Here is a 15,291-nt window from a genome sequence, read left to right as displayed (position 1 = left end):
CCCCAACAGCTGTCTTCGTGATCTCCAAGTTGCACTTTTGGATGCAGAGGTGGACCTGTATTTTTCCAAGGGGACTAGTTTAAAACCAGCCAAGCTAATTTATCATTGTCTGTCAGGAGATTTAATATCACTCTCCAGGGTTTATATCATATTCTTTCAGGCTAAAGAGCAGTTTTTCCTTTGAGCCCAAAGGTGAAGTCCTAGTCCTCTGTAAGAGTCTCCTCTCCAGGATATGGTAATAGGGGATAGAAAACTTAACTGATTAAATTTTATTCTCAAACCTTGACATCTCTATTGTTCTCTCTTTTGGACACCTCCAGCTCTGGCAGTTTTTTGTTTGTCTGCACTGCTACTAACATGAGCAATCCTACAGTTCTTCCACATATAGGTGAAATACCTTCTGTCTTTTATATCCCATAGTCTCCTATTTTTAACAATACCACTAAAAGGCAACCACAGTTCTGCTTAGAGCATTCCTGCTTGGTTCCATATTTTTTACACTCCTAAGGTTGGGTAGAGCAGGTTCAAGCCTGAAGAGATTTAGAAACAGACACATGAACATGTCAACCTGGAAATTTTCAGCAACACTGACAACTGAGGTGACTTGTGACTTCTCTAATCTGGAGTAGACGTCTAAAATCAAAGACTGTTTTCACCTCTTAACAGTAAAGGTCACTGAAGAAGTCAGATTTTGGTGTCTGCAGTGAGGCTCATAAAGTTGGAAAGAGCAAATATAATGGCACAAAGCAGGCAAGCAGGAGTTAGACGTCTATTAAATTAAAAATAAGTAAGAAAGAGACTACACCTCAGTGTCAGATGGCAGAAAAGATTGATCCAAAATAACCTCTTTGTGCTGACCATTGCCAATACACCCCGAACAGAGAACTTCCTGACATCTTTACAGAGTGCTGCTGTATGTGAAATGTTCCACTGGTCTAATGTAAAAGGAGCATTGCAAGAACATAGTGCAAGAAAAGATGTTATTTCAGTGCAACAAGAGAGATTTAACACAAGGAACTGGTAAAATCATGTGGAGTGTAGCAGAAAAACCCATATAAACCCCACAAAGAATTAAATTCATAGATTGCCCCTTGAACTCACTCTTTTTTTAATTTGAGAGCACATTAGTTTTTCCATCTGGCATTGAGACATTACCTTATTACATTTCTGTATTCTACAAATAAAGATACGATCTGGAAAAAGTATGACATTAATAATTATTTTTTACGGTAACAAGCATATTATCCTCCTCACCTTTCTATACACTCCTTCACAATAGCAAAATTTCCGTCTCCTATAGTCCTTCCAACTTTATATCGCTCTGCTATCGATGCTGGAACCTGGAAACCTTCCTCCAACACTTCTGAAAGAATCATTAGTACATTTTTATTGTTAGTGAAGGAAACACAGATGTTGCACATAACATGCATTTTAAGTCCACGGTTTAGGAGCCTGGAAACCATTCAGTCCGTATCTCACTTACTGTACAGTGAAACCATGCTGCTGACATTGTATATACTCAACAGGTTTCATCCAGATACAATAATGAAAAATAAGACTTCTGGGGGCTCAAACATACCACCATTTGAGTGTTATATAGTTGCCATTGCAATATGCCCCCAAGACAAAACCAAAATTGTATTTTTTTAATTACGAAAAGGCCTCTGTGATCTGCACAAGCGCAGACCAGCCTCCAAAAAGGGCTGGAACTCCTTGACACAGCATGATTAAATATATGTACCAAAGAAGTCCAACACTCAAGCACTTATTTTATTACATCCTGTAAACTGAGACATCCATAAAACTCCTCATGTGCTAAGTGCTAGTTCTCCCCATCCCCCAATATCAAATATTTAGTTTTTAAACAAATGTTCTCAATAATACTACCTCGCATGCAACCTGGGTACCAGATGTTTAGGTAAAATTGCATTACACAGTGTCTAAGCATATGAGAAGCTTGTAGTTTAATGTGTTTTAGTGCTCATTCCTGTACTATTATTTTTAAATGTATTTGAAATAGTGTTACAAATACCTAACATGCCTCTAAAAGCTGACTGTAAACTGCAGCTGATACAAACTACAATATAAATATTGTAATGTAAAAAAAATAGCCTCTCAGAAATGTGATTTGTGTTTACGCTCTTTAAGACAGTGCATTTAACTGTGTATTGTCCTTTGTTCCAGTTTAGTACTAAAAGTGAATGCTAGGAATGCTAGGACACAAGGAGGCTGGGGTTTGTCTGAATTCACAGACAGAATGAAGAGTTATTCTCCAACAGGAGCACAGATACACACACACATGTACACAGAGGTGTATGTGAGCCGGCAGTGCTCGAGCAGACCTTGTCCCTTAGCCCACTTGCTCAAAGCCTTAGCAGGGAGCAGGACTATCCATTTCTGAGTAAAGACCCAGGACTGCAGTGTGTTCTTTAGTACCGTGGCAGATGAGACAAAAATACTGAAATAAGCCAGTCAGCACTGTGTTGCTTGCAAAAATAAAACCTCAAGTATTCCGCAATAAAAATACCTCTGAAGAGTGATGTCCAGATCAACTCTGATCCAGAGTGAACCTAACTGGTTTGCTAAGGCTGAGGATCTTCCTCACAGAAAATTATCCAGCCTGCAATGCTCCCACCTTCTCAGGCAGGAAGAATGACTCATTTCCTACACAGCTGCTGTTATCACTACACTGACTGCTTTGAAATGTCAGCTCCAAATGTTACCTTCTGCAGGGCCATCATTTTCATCCATAGAGCTGCAAACTTTGGTGGATGCTAATGAGGTAGAGGAGCCACTGTGTTGGGAGCTCTGGAAATGGAGACACAAATGAAAACAGATGATTTTTAAGAAGCACGAGTACCCACAGCACGTTCCTGCTGGACACATGTCCTGGAGAGGCTCCAGCGTTCCCTACGTAAAGTATCTATTTACTTTGGTGGATGGATACGTGGATGCTTGGGAAGAGTCCAATTTCTTCCACTGAAATTACACTTTTGGTAACCTCACATTACTGGAGAGATCCTTGATCCACCAAGTGCAGCAATGTGCCTGCAAGAATACTTTGATGTATGCTCCAACAGCTTCTCCCTATTCCACACACATTTTGGCAGGGAAAACCGAGGAGCCGTATGCCCTCTGCAGGCTGGAGACTGTGTTCTTAGAGACCCTATTAACTCAGCAGGCACTAGAGGAACCTAAGTCTTTAGCTGGCTGTGGTATGGGCTAAACTCCTCAATTTTACAAACCTCCCTCTGTTGAAATCCTCCCCAGTTTTGTTCTAAAAGGGAGAAATCATTATGGCAATCTAAGGACAGAATAAAATGTCAGGGTGAATAATGTTTGGTGCTGCATAGGAGCATTTGACTGGGGATGGCTCACTTGAGGCAGTGACTCTGTTCTTGTGCTCCATTTCAAGTACTTGTCCTGTCTGTACAGCTAATGGGGGGGAGGGTGGTGTCCCTATGGCCCCTCAAAGGAAACTTGTAGTCACCCACCTTGGATGCCAGAAGTGTAGGAGGTAAGATCTCACCAGGAAAGCCTTCCAAAGCACCTATCAACATCTATCAGACTAGGAAACCTGCTTCATCCTTCAACCTACAGACTTTAGGAAAACTGCTTCATCACGCATCTAGATGGATGAAGCTACACAGACATTTGAGATGGACTGGATTTCACCCAAAACTTTTATTCTGTGGTGCATAACAATTATACCTCATCTTCAGGATTTCCTATCTTCAGAGGAAGCCAGAAGAAGCTACAAACATAATGGTGGCCCTTCAAACTTAAAGCCAAACTCAGCATTTCCTCCAGTCCTCCTATTACAGCTTAAGTAAAAACATTCACAGGATTCACAAAACTAAAACTTTTTTGGGCTCACATCATTCACATGCTGAAAGTGCTGCAGTATTTCATTATCTTCTTCAGTCTATATATTACATAGATTGCAGGCTGTACTTCATGCAATTAACACTATCACTTCCTTATCAGTGTTTGCAAGGTTTTTAGATGCCCACAATCATGGTGCCAATCTACTTTACAAATTAAGTACAACTACTTTGGAATTATTTCTTTTGTCTGACACTGCAGAACACAGTTCATGACTGGAGCAAGAGTAACTAAAGTTGCAGCAGTTTGGATATTTGCTGAGTACCAAGCCAGGGAAAACACAGTCAGCAGACTTAAAATCTGGCCAGTATGCTGAGTTCATTTGAACAGAATAACTTTTAATTTCTCCCATAACAAAGGTCAGATGACTTAGACAAAGTCTGAACTTGGCCTATTTTTCACTAAATAATCCTGAGAGCTTGCACATCCCATCTACCATGAGATTCTTTGCCCTTGTTTCCTTTAATCAACCCCAGCACCCCCTTTTCATCCAGGCAAGTATTTCTTCTAAACTTTGACCAGAATTGAAGAATGCATTAATCAGTTGTTGGACAGTATTTGTTGCCTCTTGACAACAGAAGTCAGCACTGAGTGATTTTATGCAGTTTGCTAAGATACTGCTGCTCTTGTTTCACGGTCAGGACGTGTTTATGTATGTTCTATTCCTGTACTAAACTCTGTGTGACATCCCAATAAAAACTTACCTCTGGTTCATTTTTGAACAAATGAGCAGATGTGGATCAAGGTAACGGGGAAATGCTAGGAGTTCTCATGCCTGGAGAAGTCAGTCTCAAAGCCTATTTTTATACACATGTAATGAGAGAATTGTTTCCTTTACAGTCCTTCTCGTAAAATAAGCAGAAAAACATGTTCTCTCTACTCATTCTACTGTGTTTGTTTGTTTTCCTAGAACAGACATCCAATTTCATACTTATTTTCCCACTCACAGTATTTTCTGAAAGGAATTACAATTTAAATATGTTTAATATTTATTACTTCTATGATCAGGAATGAATCATACCAACATTTAAGGAGTACAATCACAAAAAGGTTAGTGCTAGAATTTCAACAGATTATTTAACAGCTACTTTTTTTATCATTTTTTGCACTTTAAGTAGTGAGATAACACTTTTAAGTAGATGTCAGGTCAAGGCTGCTGACTGCACAGCACTGCAGCTTCCTTTAGCATCCTGATGGCTTCTTTACAGTCTTGCAGTCATTGCTCTCATCTGTGAGATTGGCAGATGTGAAAATCAAGACCTAACTCAGTGGCCACATCTTCACAGAATGGGTGCCTAGAGACACTCAAATTTCTATTTGAGGACTGAATTTCTCAAGGACCTTAAACCAAGGCTTAGCTGAGAAATACAATTGCTCAGTCCTTCCAAAACTAGATATCTCCAAAGGCCCATTTAAACAAAGCATTTTAGCAAGTGCTTCAATTTAAATACAAATAATCTTAATGGTCTACACATGAGTGAAATTAAATTGACTCCTAAATATGTCTTGGGCAAACTCCTTAAATATGTATTTAACCTAGGTTTAGTCTAATAGACTGAAAAAAAAGGGGCCCACAGAAAATTTAAAGGCAAAAATTTACTTTATACTGATGTTTTAAGTGGCTCTACTTCTTTTCTTATTGGCACCGGTAAGGATGGGAAGGTTAAAATGTTATTTGTTAACAGAAGAAGTGAAATAATGCATTAGCAGCATATAACATACCACTAGTCTGCAAACAAAGCATACAGCCCCTTTGGTGACATCGGCCTGCGAAGCACTGGCACGGAGGCAGAGGCAGAACTTGCCAGTGACAAGGAAGCAATAGCTAGGAAGATGTGCTAAAAATACACACTGAGACTTTTAAAACTTTAAATAATTATTGAAAAATATATCAAAACATACTCTTCATTACCTTTGCTGAACCCCTCGTATTAAAACAACATATTGAAAATAAATCAGGAACTGGACATTTGCACATATTCACCAAGTCTGCTGGCAGCACCCCTTTCACAATTAAAGAGATGTTACTGGATAAACATGACACAAACATTTTCATCTTTATTCAGTCCTCTCCAACAACACGCAGGCATTTATTTATTTATCTTTACTTTGGCTAGAAAGAAATTTCATTTATTTAGACTTTAATTAGCTGCTGTTCTCACAAGCTGAGAGCCCTGCGGGTCCAGCAATCCTTGTGGGTCCCAGCGTTCCTTCCAGCTGGCTTGCCAGTTGTGAGGCAGTCTGTCGTGCTCGCTGCTGCTCTCACAGATGTGGACCCCATCAGGGATCTTGCAGATGGGGAGGGGGAAAGCCAACCCTAAGCAAGAGTATAATTTCTTCAACACACAGACTTTAATGCAATTAGCTGTTTTAATTTTAAGAGATGCTGAGGTGCTTGGAATGTCATCGCTTTTACACGGATTTAAAGGGGTCCAGTTGCACAGGTTGCCAGCACATGGCCAGTTTTATGGCACACCTTCATAAAAGCAATGGCATAAAAAAAATCAGGTCTTTGGTGTAAGGACTTCAGATCCTATTCAGGTTTATATAACAGATGGCCAGCACACCACACACCTCACTGATGTGAATGGAAACATTAGCACTGTAGAGTTTCAGCCATGTCCCACCCGAAGATTTATTTTGCAACTCTTTGGTAAATAGTTTTTATCTCGGTGGAAACTGTGCTAAATTCGTGAAAAGAAAAAAAAAAAGGCAGCAAAATAAAAATTACTCTCTCTCCTGATACTCACCTTTGTCCTAAACTAATCTTAAAATCCCATTCCAACTAAACAGCAGGAATTATTCTTGTGGACTACTAGTGTCAGCAGTTATGAAAAGAGACTTAAACAAGTATGACTGAAAAGTTTGTTAGTGCAATTCAGATTCCTGAATCTCAAACTCCAAACACTGCATTCTATTTTCTAAACCTCTCAAAACCTTTCTTAGCATGTGTGGAGTCTACAATGTCCCTCAACAATAGATTCCTTTGTATTTTTCCAGTACGAAGGAAGCATCTGGATGAAATGTGAGTAACAGAAAAGCACACAGGTGTAATGCTAAGTTAGGATCCCATGAGGAGCTTTACTCTTGTAGAAACTGTCTTAATGAAGTGAGAATTAAAATTAGTAAACAAAGTGTAAATTCAGGAAGGAGGCTCAGGAGAAGGGATTGTTAATGTCTTTAAATTAAGACATCCTAAGATGCCTCCTAAGATGTCCCTATTCCAAAGAACTCTACATAATCTTTAAAAAAAGATACAAAAAGATAAGCATGTCAGTAAAACATGTAAGAGGAAGTTCAACTCAGTAAGGAAAAATAGCTTTGAAACCAAAACTAAGCATTTAGCCCCCACGCTCACCTCTTTTGGAGCCCATACCAGTGTTCAGTCTGGTTATAAAACAGCCTTTGCAAGGCATGGCTTCCTGACAGGCTCAGCTCCTTTGCACAAAGATGATCATGAATAATGGTAAAATAAAGACACCCATCCAGTACAGGTATTAGCTTTTAAAGACTTTGAAGGAGATCAAAAAATTCCCATAATACATAACAGTGTTAAGCAAGAAATAAGTGAGTGAATGAACAGCAAAAATGGTACATTACCAGAGAACAAAAGCAGAGGACAGTTGATTTAAAAACAATAAAGTAATACATTTCTATGTAACTTTTAAGAACATAAACTGATTTTTTTATTATTCAACTTAGAGAGAAGCAAAGGGTTACACTCAAGTTCCCTCTCCCAGCTATATCCAGTGAAAAATGTTTTTGATTTTCTTTTGTTTAACCTTACATTTTTATGTCCAGCCAGCTGAGACAGGGAAAAAAAGCTTTCATGTAAACAGTACAGTTGGCAAAAAAATTACTTCATGAAGAAACATGAAATCCACAATCTTCATGCTGAAAGAATGGAAACTAATGGAGTTCAATTATAGAAAGAGAAATGATGCAATTGTTTTCTTTTTTAGTTTGGATACTGCACTAAACCGGCACATCAGATTCAAATTTATTTATAAACTGTTTCATCTGGAAAGGAACAGTAAAAAATGTATGCAAACCTGCTTACAAACTCATTCACAATTCTACATCCTGCCCTGTTTTGTTGGACACTTGACTTGAGAGAGGCCCTACACAGGGAAGTGATTTTTTTGTTGTCCATTTATGCAATTCAGGATTTACACAGCCTGGAGAAGAGATAAGTTCAAATGACACAAGCAATTATCTGGTGTATTATCAGGGTTTTGTGTTAATTTTCTTCTTTGAGGGATAGAGGGACAAATGGGAGAGTTTGCAAGGGAATGAAGCTGACAGACTGAAGTTAAATTTGCAAGCTTGAAGCACTTTGTTTTATTAAGATCCCCTAATTAAGCTGCAGCACTGGATGCTTATGCACTCATTTTGTTTGTGCAACAAGACAATTCAGAAAGACAAATGTAGTTTCCTACATGGTATTTAACAATAAACTTAAATTTAACCTCCACTAGTTCCTAACTGCTTCCAAAGTTGAGCCATGATTCACTCTAGGCTCACTCAGCCTTTGACATCGTTCAGAAAAGCCTGATGATATAAAAAGTGGAATATCAGATTTGTGGTATCGGAAGTTGTTACTGTCATTTCTGTATCCTTATTGAGGTTAACATAGAAAGTTACATGTACAGTGATGCAATGTGAAAGTTTCCTTTTACCTCTTCTTAAGTTATACACAGGTAAAATTTTCTACTCTACTACAGAATAAAAATTGGAAAGCTACCAACCTAAAGGAGGTTCTTATTTCTTTCACCTAATCAAGGGCACAGCAAAATAACCACTTCACTTTAAATTATTTAGTTGTATCTTAAAAGCCCTCCTGGTATTTTTAACTGTTTCTTGGTAGAGACAGAAACCTCAGTTATTTTGTTTCTACTCTTCCCCATTTCACTCATATTGTTTTTCTTTCCACGTGTGTACACCATTTTTAGGCAGAACTATTTACCAGCAACCAAGGGCATTTCAAAACTAGGACTTTTATCAAGCCCACAGTTTCCTCCAGGAACATCAGCTGAAGCATCAGGCTGGCAGATGACATGTCAGAATTTGTAACATCTCTCTTCCCCCATCCCTGCCAAACAAGAAATAAAACTAGGCTATGTATATGTGGATATGCATATTTAGAGTGGAAAAATGTATCAAAAAATTAGGTACTTATTTTAAAACACACCAGGTATGTTTCAGTACTATTGGCATTTCACAAGCATATTTTCCTAATACTTGTCTTAGGGGAAGTGCTGCTGGGGCTCAGGCTGTTGGCAGGGAGCCGGTACCTTGCTTTGGATATTCTACTAATTCCCCACTTCATGCTTCAAATCTAGCCCGTCATGTGCACACAAAGTTACCCATAAGCAATTCCAGGCAGTTATATTTACTGTCTTCACAACACCCACTACAAACCAAATTCCTCCTCGAAGCATTTTTTGCATCTACACACTAAAGCCTTGAGTTTATTACTAAAGAAAAGACACTGAATGCATCTACTGTTTAAAGGAACCCATTAGGATGTATGAACCCCATATGCTTACACTAAGGTTAGATGGACAATGTTGATCCAGAATGAGCAAGCAACACCAACTGCTAGAATTTTGTTAAAGCTTGTTATTTATGTTTCCAAAATAAATTCTCTGAACAGTGTGTATTTTTAATATATATTTATTACATCACTTACAATAATCTACATTAATGTTAAATCTAGCAAAATAACAAATTGCAACCAGGATGACATGGTCAAATATGAAACACAAATACAATACAGTATGATGAAACAATGGCACAAAAATGAAGGTGATCTTTGTCAGCTGATTATAAGAAATAAAACATTCATCGGTATTTATTTTGCGAGTTTCACATGTTTTGTTGATAAATCAACAGCTTTCTTTTTGGTTTCCTGCATCACATGAATACAAAAATGGTATATTTTTAAAAGCAAATATCCAAGCACTTTTCATTAAAAAAAATAATTGTATGCATAACTTTGTAAAATCTTAAACTTATGTTGTAAATGTGCCAATATTTACAATATCATAGTGCAACTAAGAAAACGAAGAGGCCTTAACACAAACATTGTTAGCTCTTCTTTCACTAGAGCCCAAATTCCAAAACACTGTATTGCAGGGCAAACCACAACCTAATTACCCATGTAACACCAGACAACAAGGACACGCTGAATATGGTACAGCCTTCTTCACCCTTCACTGCTGAGGCTAGCTGGAGCGGACCGGAGGACGCCCACCATGCGCAACCAGGGACACGGAACCGCGAGTGCGCGGCGTGTGCGCGCTCAGCCCTGCGCGGGCACGGCTCAGGTGTCACCTACAGACCCACTGCCTGTCTGGGGGCGGCTGCCAGCTGGAGACAGGCCAGCTGAGCTGGCCAAAATTGTCATGGCAGCAAGCACAGCTCAGAGCAGCCCCAGCTCTGCTCAGCAGACCCTGGTTTCTGGATGGAAGGGCTTTCCTGGGGGAAGCACACTCATTTCCAAAGAGGGGGACAACCACTTGCTTGCTTTGCTCTGCATGTAAAGGTATTGCTGCCTGTGCTTTGTAAAGTTACTTTTCATCACTCATAGTTACAAGCTCTTGTCACCAGCAGATAGAGCTGAAAGTGAAGATTAAATAATAACCGATATTTTATTGGGTTGCACACCATTAGCTGGATATAAAAAAAAGCACAGACAACATTAATCTATGCATTCATCAAGTGATGAGGTAATTTAGCACCATAAAGATTTTCTGTCTGTTAATTTCTCTACATTTTTGACAGAAACAGTAAACTTGGACTGATCAGTTTCTTATATTATTGTTAATTCATTTTACATTCAGAGTACAGTTTTTGTAACGTATGCACTATATAAAGTTCACACAGCAGTGTGAATTATGAAACTGCAGAAGAAAACACAATTATTTATCTCAATTTTTATTCCACACAATCTCAATCCAGTTGTTCTTCTAGGGCGCTTTGTAGGAACTTAATATATCCTTTCCTGTAATATACATTTATAGACACAATATTAATACCCCAGAATTTTTATTTTTCAGCCAAATATGCCCTGTGAAAATGAATTGAAGAGAAAAATAACTACATATAATGGGCTGTCTCTGAATTATTTTACAAATTGGGAAGCAATTTTCACATTGCATAATGAAGGCTAAAGATTTTATGATTTCAACAAAAGAACTTCCAATTTTGCATGACTTAATGTACTTCAGAATAGCACCACTGAAGAGGAGGCATAAGACTGAACATATTAAAAGAATACCATTTCCAATATTCCAATTTCAAATTTCAGTTAAGGATTAATGTTTTGTCTGTGTGTATGTATTTGTGCGTAAGGTTCTGTCCTTCCCACCTTGGAGTCAATGGTGGGCTTGCCACTAACTTCTGGTTTTCAGTTTGAAATTAGCCCTTGTTCTTAGATGTGATCTCTTAAAAACTGTAAGAATTCCTTGGGGTAGCTGCTCAGCAAGTAATGGTTGGTGCAGCTCCACCAACTTTAACAGAGCTGTAGTGAATCCCACCAGACGAGCATCCTCCTGTCAAAACATTTTCCCCATTTATTTGTTTAAAGTCACAAATGCGACGTAACAGCGCATGGGTTCCAAAGCCATTAATCTATGTACGTGTGCATGTGCGTGTAAATATAAACATACGCATTCTGTGCTTCACATGTGAACTGCTTGTTGCACAAAAGAAGAAAAGAGATTTAGAAAACAAAATGAAACAAAGTTGCAGAAAGCATTAGGGAAATAATCACAAGTATTCATAAAGCTCAAAGGGAAGCAAAGCTTTCACAATCTATACAAGACTCTTTAGCTACATCATAATCACCTTGGAGTAGGCACAAATAATGCAGCATACAGAGAACTTTCAGAGGTTCAAACACTATAAAGTTGCTTAAGCTATTCTATTATTTAATGCAGTTGATGAAATCTAGGAACAAACTAAAACCTGTGCTGTTGCAAGCAGAATTACAGCATCAAGGAACACAACTTCAGTTCCACCCATAAACTGAAACCTTCTGGTCGTGCTCAAAAGAAACATTTCATTTCTGCTCATGTATAATGGGAATTACATTCCACACAAAAAAGGATCTCAAAGTCTATAAACAGTGTACCTTTTCAATCTCTAAGGGACTTTCATTCCTAACATGAAATATTAATGATACGTCTTGCCCCTGAATAGCCCCTTAATACAAGTCATATGTTGAAATGATTAAATGTTATGGACTAGCATAATCTTTTTTAAAACAGTCTTGATGGAGAACTCACTATGATAACAATTACTGATATAAGGTCCATTTTTCTTATCCACAGCTAAGCAAAGCTGTGGGATTCAGGTTTGCTGGCAATCTGTACTCCCTGTGCAGAACAGTCTTAATAAACTGCCTAAAGCAGCAGTAGCCTATATGGGAGAAGGGAGGGAAAATAAAATTACTGGAATTAATTTTCTTTACAGGAAAAAACAATTTTTAAAATGTCAGTATTTTGCTCAATCTGGTCTAGTTGCCTGAATTTTTGGAAACTGATTCCAATGCACCTTTATATAATAGGCATTTCTCAGGATCAAGTAATACATTTTGCAAAGACATTCCCTCATAACAACTGAAAATGCAAATAACTTCACAGCTGTGATTTTCAGTAGAACAAATAGGGCAGCCAATGGATTATGGTATGGGGTGAGAGATCAACTGTTCTTATGGCTGGGAACAGTTTTAGATTGAAGTCTGAGGCAGGAATGGCAAAACATGCATTTCAAAAGGGAATGCCCTGACTGCTTCAGCAAACCTGCCAGACCAATGACTTTCCCTCCAGGTGATACTGGAACCACATATTGGAAACAGAGAAGGTAAGTTTTGTATTCTGCTGCCCTTTTATTTCTTTTTGCAAATATCCTCTGTAAAGAAAATTATGTTGATACAGTAAAGCCATAACATCACATGCCAACAATTTCCATTTGCTGAGTTTTATATGGACAAATCAGTCTAAAGGAATTATTTCACTACATTTAGAAGCTGGCATGTGGCAGCTGAACCTTTTCTTCAATTAAGTAAATTTTCCTGATTTCAAAATATATTAAATCATCACTAAATAGCTCAAAAATATAACCTCTATAGATTTTTGCTGAGAATCAGAAACACGCTGATTTCTAATTCTTAAATTATTAGTATTTGAGAAAATTAAAGGAAAGGTATAAGTCTGCAAAAATGTGTGATCACTACACTATGGATTTTAATACGACGTAAGATGGGAAATATTGCTATTATGTAAATTAAGTCGACTAAGATTCTCACAATAAAGCAGCAGAAAACAAACGAAAATTAGTAGATATTTGTTAAGCAACTGGTTCTAATGCATGACCTACTTTAACACTAAAGGAGTTTTGCATATTCATGCTGTATAAAAAGAGCACCTCTAGATACTGCAAAAACAGAAAAATTAGGTCAATAGGAGGATGATTTACAGTATCACCATTTCTGTTGGCCTTCTTTTTAAAATGCACAAAATGTCTTCTTATAAATGTAAACACAAGTGAATATAATCAACTGCTTTCTCAGGCAAAGTACATTTTTCCAAAAGATGTCATCATATGTATGTCAGATGACGCTGCTAGACAGCAGGCCCTCGTATTTGCTCGGTCAGAAATCTGTCCGCATTTACTTGCAACACATGGATGATCAGCATTAACAGCTCTTGCCAGGTAAAACATTCATAATGCCTGTGAGCACCCTTCTGTTTACAGTCATCAGATGGCAATGCAGTGAAGAGAATTTGAGCACTGCTTTGAAAGAACTACTTTTGTCCTGTGACCACACAGGATTTCTTCACTTTCCTTTCATTTGGATAAAAAGATTAAACTTAGGGTGTTTCAAATGTGCGTGTTGGGATCAGACAGCGTGGTGCAAGCAGTTGAATATGGCAGGTTTTTTCTTCTCTGCATTTTACCTATTCGTTGGTAAAAGCAAAGTACCCATTAAGTGTTCATATCAAAATGAATAAAGATAGATATGGTAAAAACAGAACATATAATCAGTACCTTCGATGATAAAAATAGTGCTATTCATAAATGTGCCCACTATGGATTTGTGCGTTATATTCACCTTATCCAATCTTTGTGCCTTTAAATATGCACAATGCTGTTCTGGATTTGATGGACATATTCAATGGCTCATTCATTGCAAATTCTTGCATTAAAATGCAGTGATAAAGCCAAAAAATACCCCCACACACACGAATTAATTTGGCCCCATGTTGTTAATATTAAATATGCAAAACTCTTTTGTGCGATTCACTATTACTGTAAATTAGCAGCTATTTTCTTTAAAAATGTTAAACCTTCATCAAATCACAAACCATAAACATTGTTCCATTTTCTCTTTTACACTGAGTCTCCTACTGAATCCATATCATCCGAAGAGAGTGGGCGATACAGGTCCTGTAAGATGAAGTGCAGTATAGATTTGTTTATTCTGTTTGATTTGTTGCACTGCAACTGTCTTATATTCTTTTGGTTACTGTGGACCAGAAGACATTGTTTAACACAAAATACACACGGTTCTATACGCTCATATTGTTGTCTTAATGTCATATTACTATTTTTTAATCAAAAAGATAGATGGCTAGTAAATAAAGCTGAAGTTTCAATGTACAACATATTCTCAGAGGCAATTATTTTATTCTTTGAGTCTTTCCTGTTAAACACTATTCAAACAGTATTTGTCTGTTCTGGAGAATCTCTTAATGGTTTGGAAACCTGGAAACATTAATTCAATCTCAAAGGGAACGTATTTCCCTTTTGCCCATTTCGCAGTGGCAGAGCAGCAGAATAAGGGCTTACCTTACATAAGGTAATAAAAACTTGCCACCCACTGGTGATATAGCACGGATCCAGCAACATCTGACCCCTGGGCTGCTGACACTGAACACTGCTGCTGCCTGTGTCGTACTGACAGTGGTGTTCCTTTCCCACAGCTCCTCTGCGCCCGTGTGTGTGTATAAAAAGACAGCATGTTTTACACTTTGTCCCCCCATCATCGTCTCTTTCTGTCGGTAGCCAAGCAACCAGCTCATGACAGCAGAGGGAGAGTCTGAGTGGATCTGTACACTTCATTCTTTCAACACACTCCGATCCTCTGACAGATCAGACAATCCTCAAGTGCCAGAGTGCTATGGGATGATACATGGCCCTCTCCCACCTACACAGGACAACAGCCCTCGTGGAGACACACGATGGCATGGAATGAAAGCTCAAAGAGCAGTGGTAGAGGACAGGGCACTGTCTTTTTAAGGTGATTTTAGCATAACTGATGGTTCAGAGGGGGTTCTGATTGGGCAGATGCCCAGCACATCTCATAGCCATTCTCTGATATCTTTAAGGTGTTTTGGG

At 38.2% G+C, this 15,291-nt stretch overlaps 1 protein-coding gene across 2 annotated transcripts in view; it reads right to left on the bottom strand.

Moving 5' to 3' along the window:
* The window catches only part of DCLK1 (doublecortin like kinase 1), a gene marked incomplete at both ends in the record, with an annotated part of 221,169 nt that overhangs the window by 38,992 nt on the left and 166,886 nt on the right, over positions 1-15,291 (bottom strand). For both annotated transcript variants that reach the window (XM_084201297.1, XM_084201298.1), the window contains 2 exons: positions 1,255-1,363; positions 2,724-2,808. In XM_084201297.1, the coding sequence (XP_084057423.1) occupies positions 1,255-1,363; positions 2,724-2,808 (194 nt within the window). The remainder of the gene's footprint in view (positions 1-1,254; positions 1,364-2,723; positions 2,809-15,291) is intronic.

This window comes from Fringilla coelebs (genome assembly GCF_963513975.1).
Source record: "Fringilla coelebs genome assembly, chromosome: 2".
In the NCBI taxonomy this organism is placed as follows: Eukaryota; Metazoa; Chordata; class Aves; order Passeriformes; family Fringillidae; genus Fringilla; species Fringilla coelebs.
The sequence above is the reverse complement of the archived record's forward strand: the minus strand, read 5'-3'. Positions and strand labels throughout refer to the sequence as shown.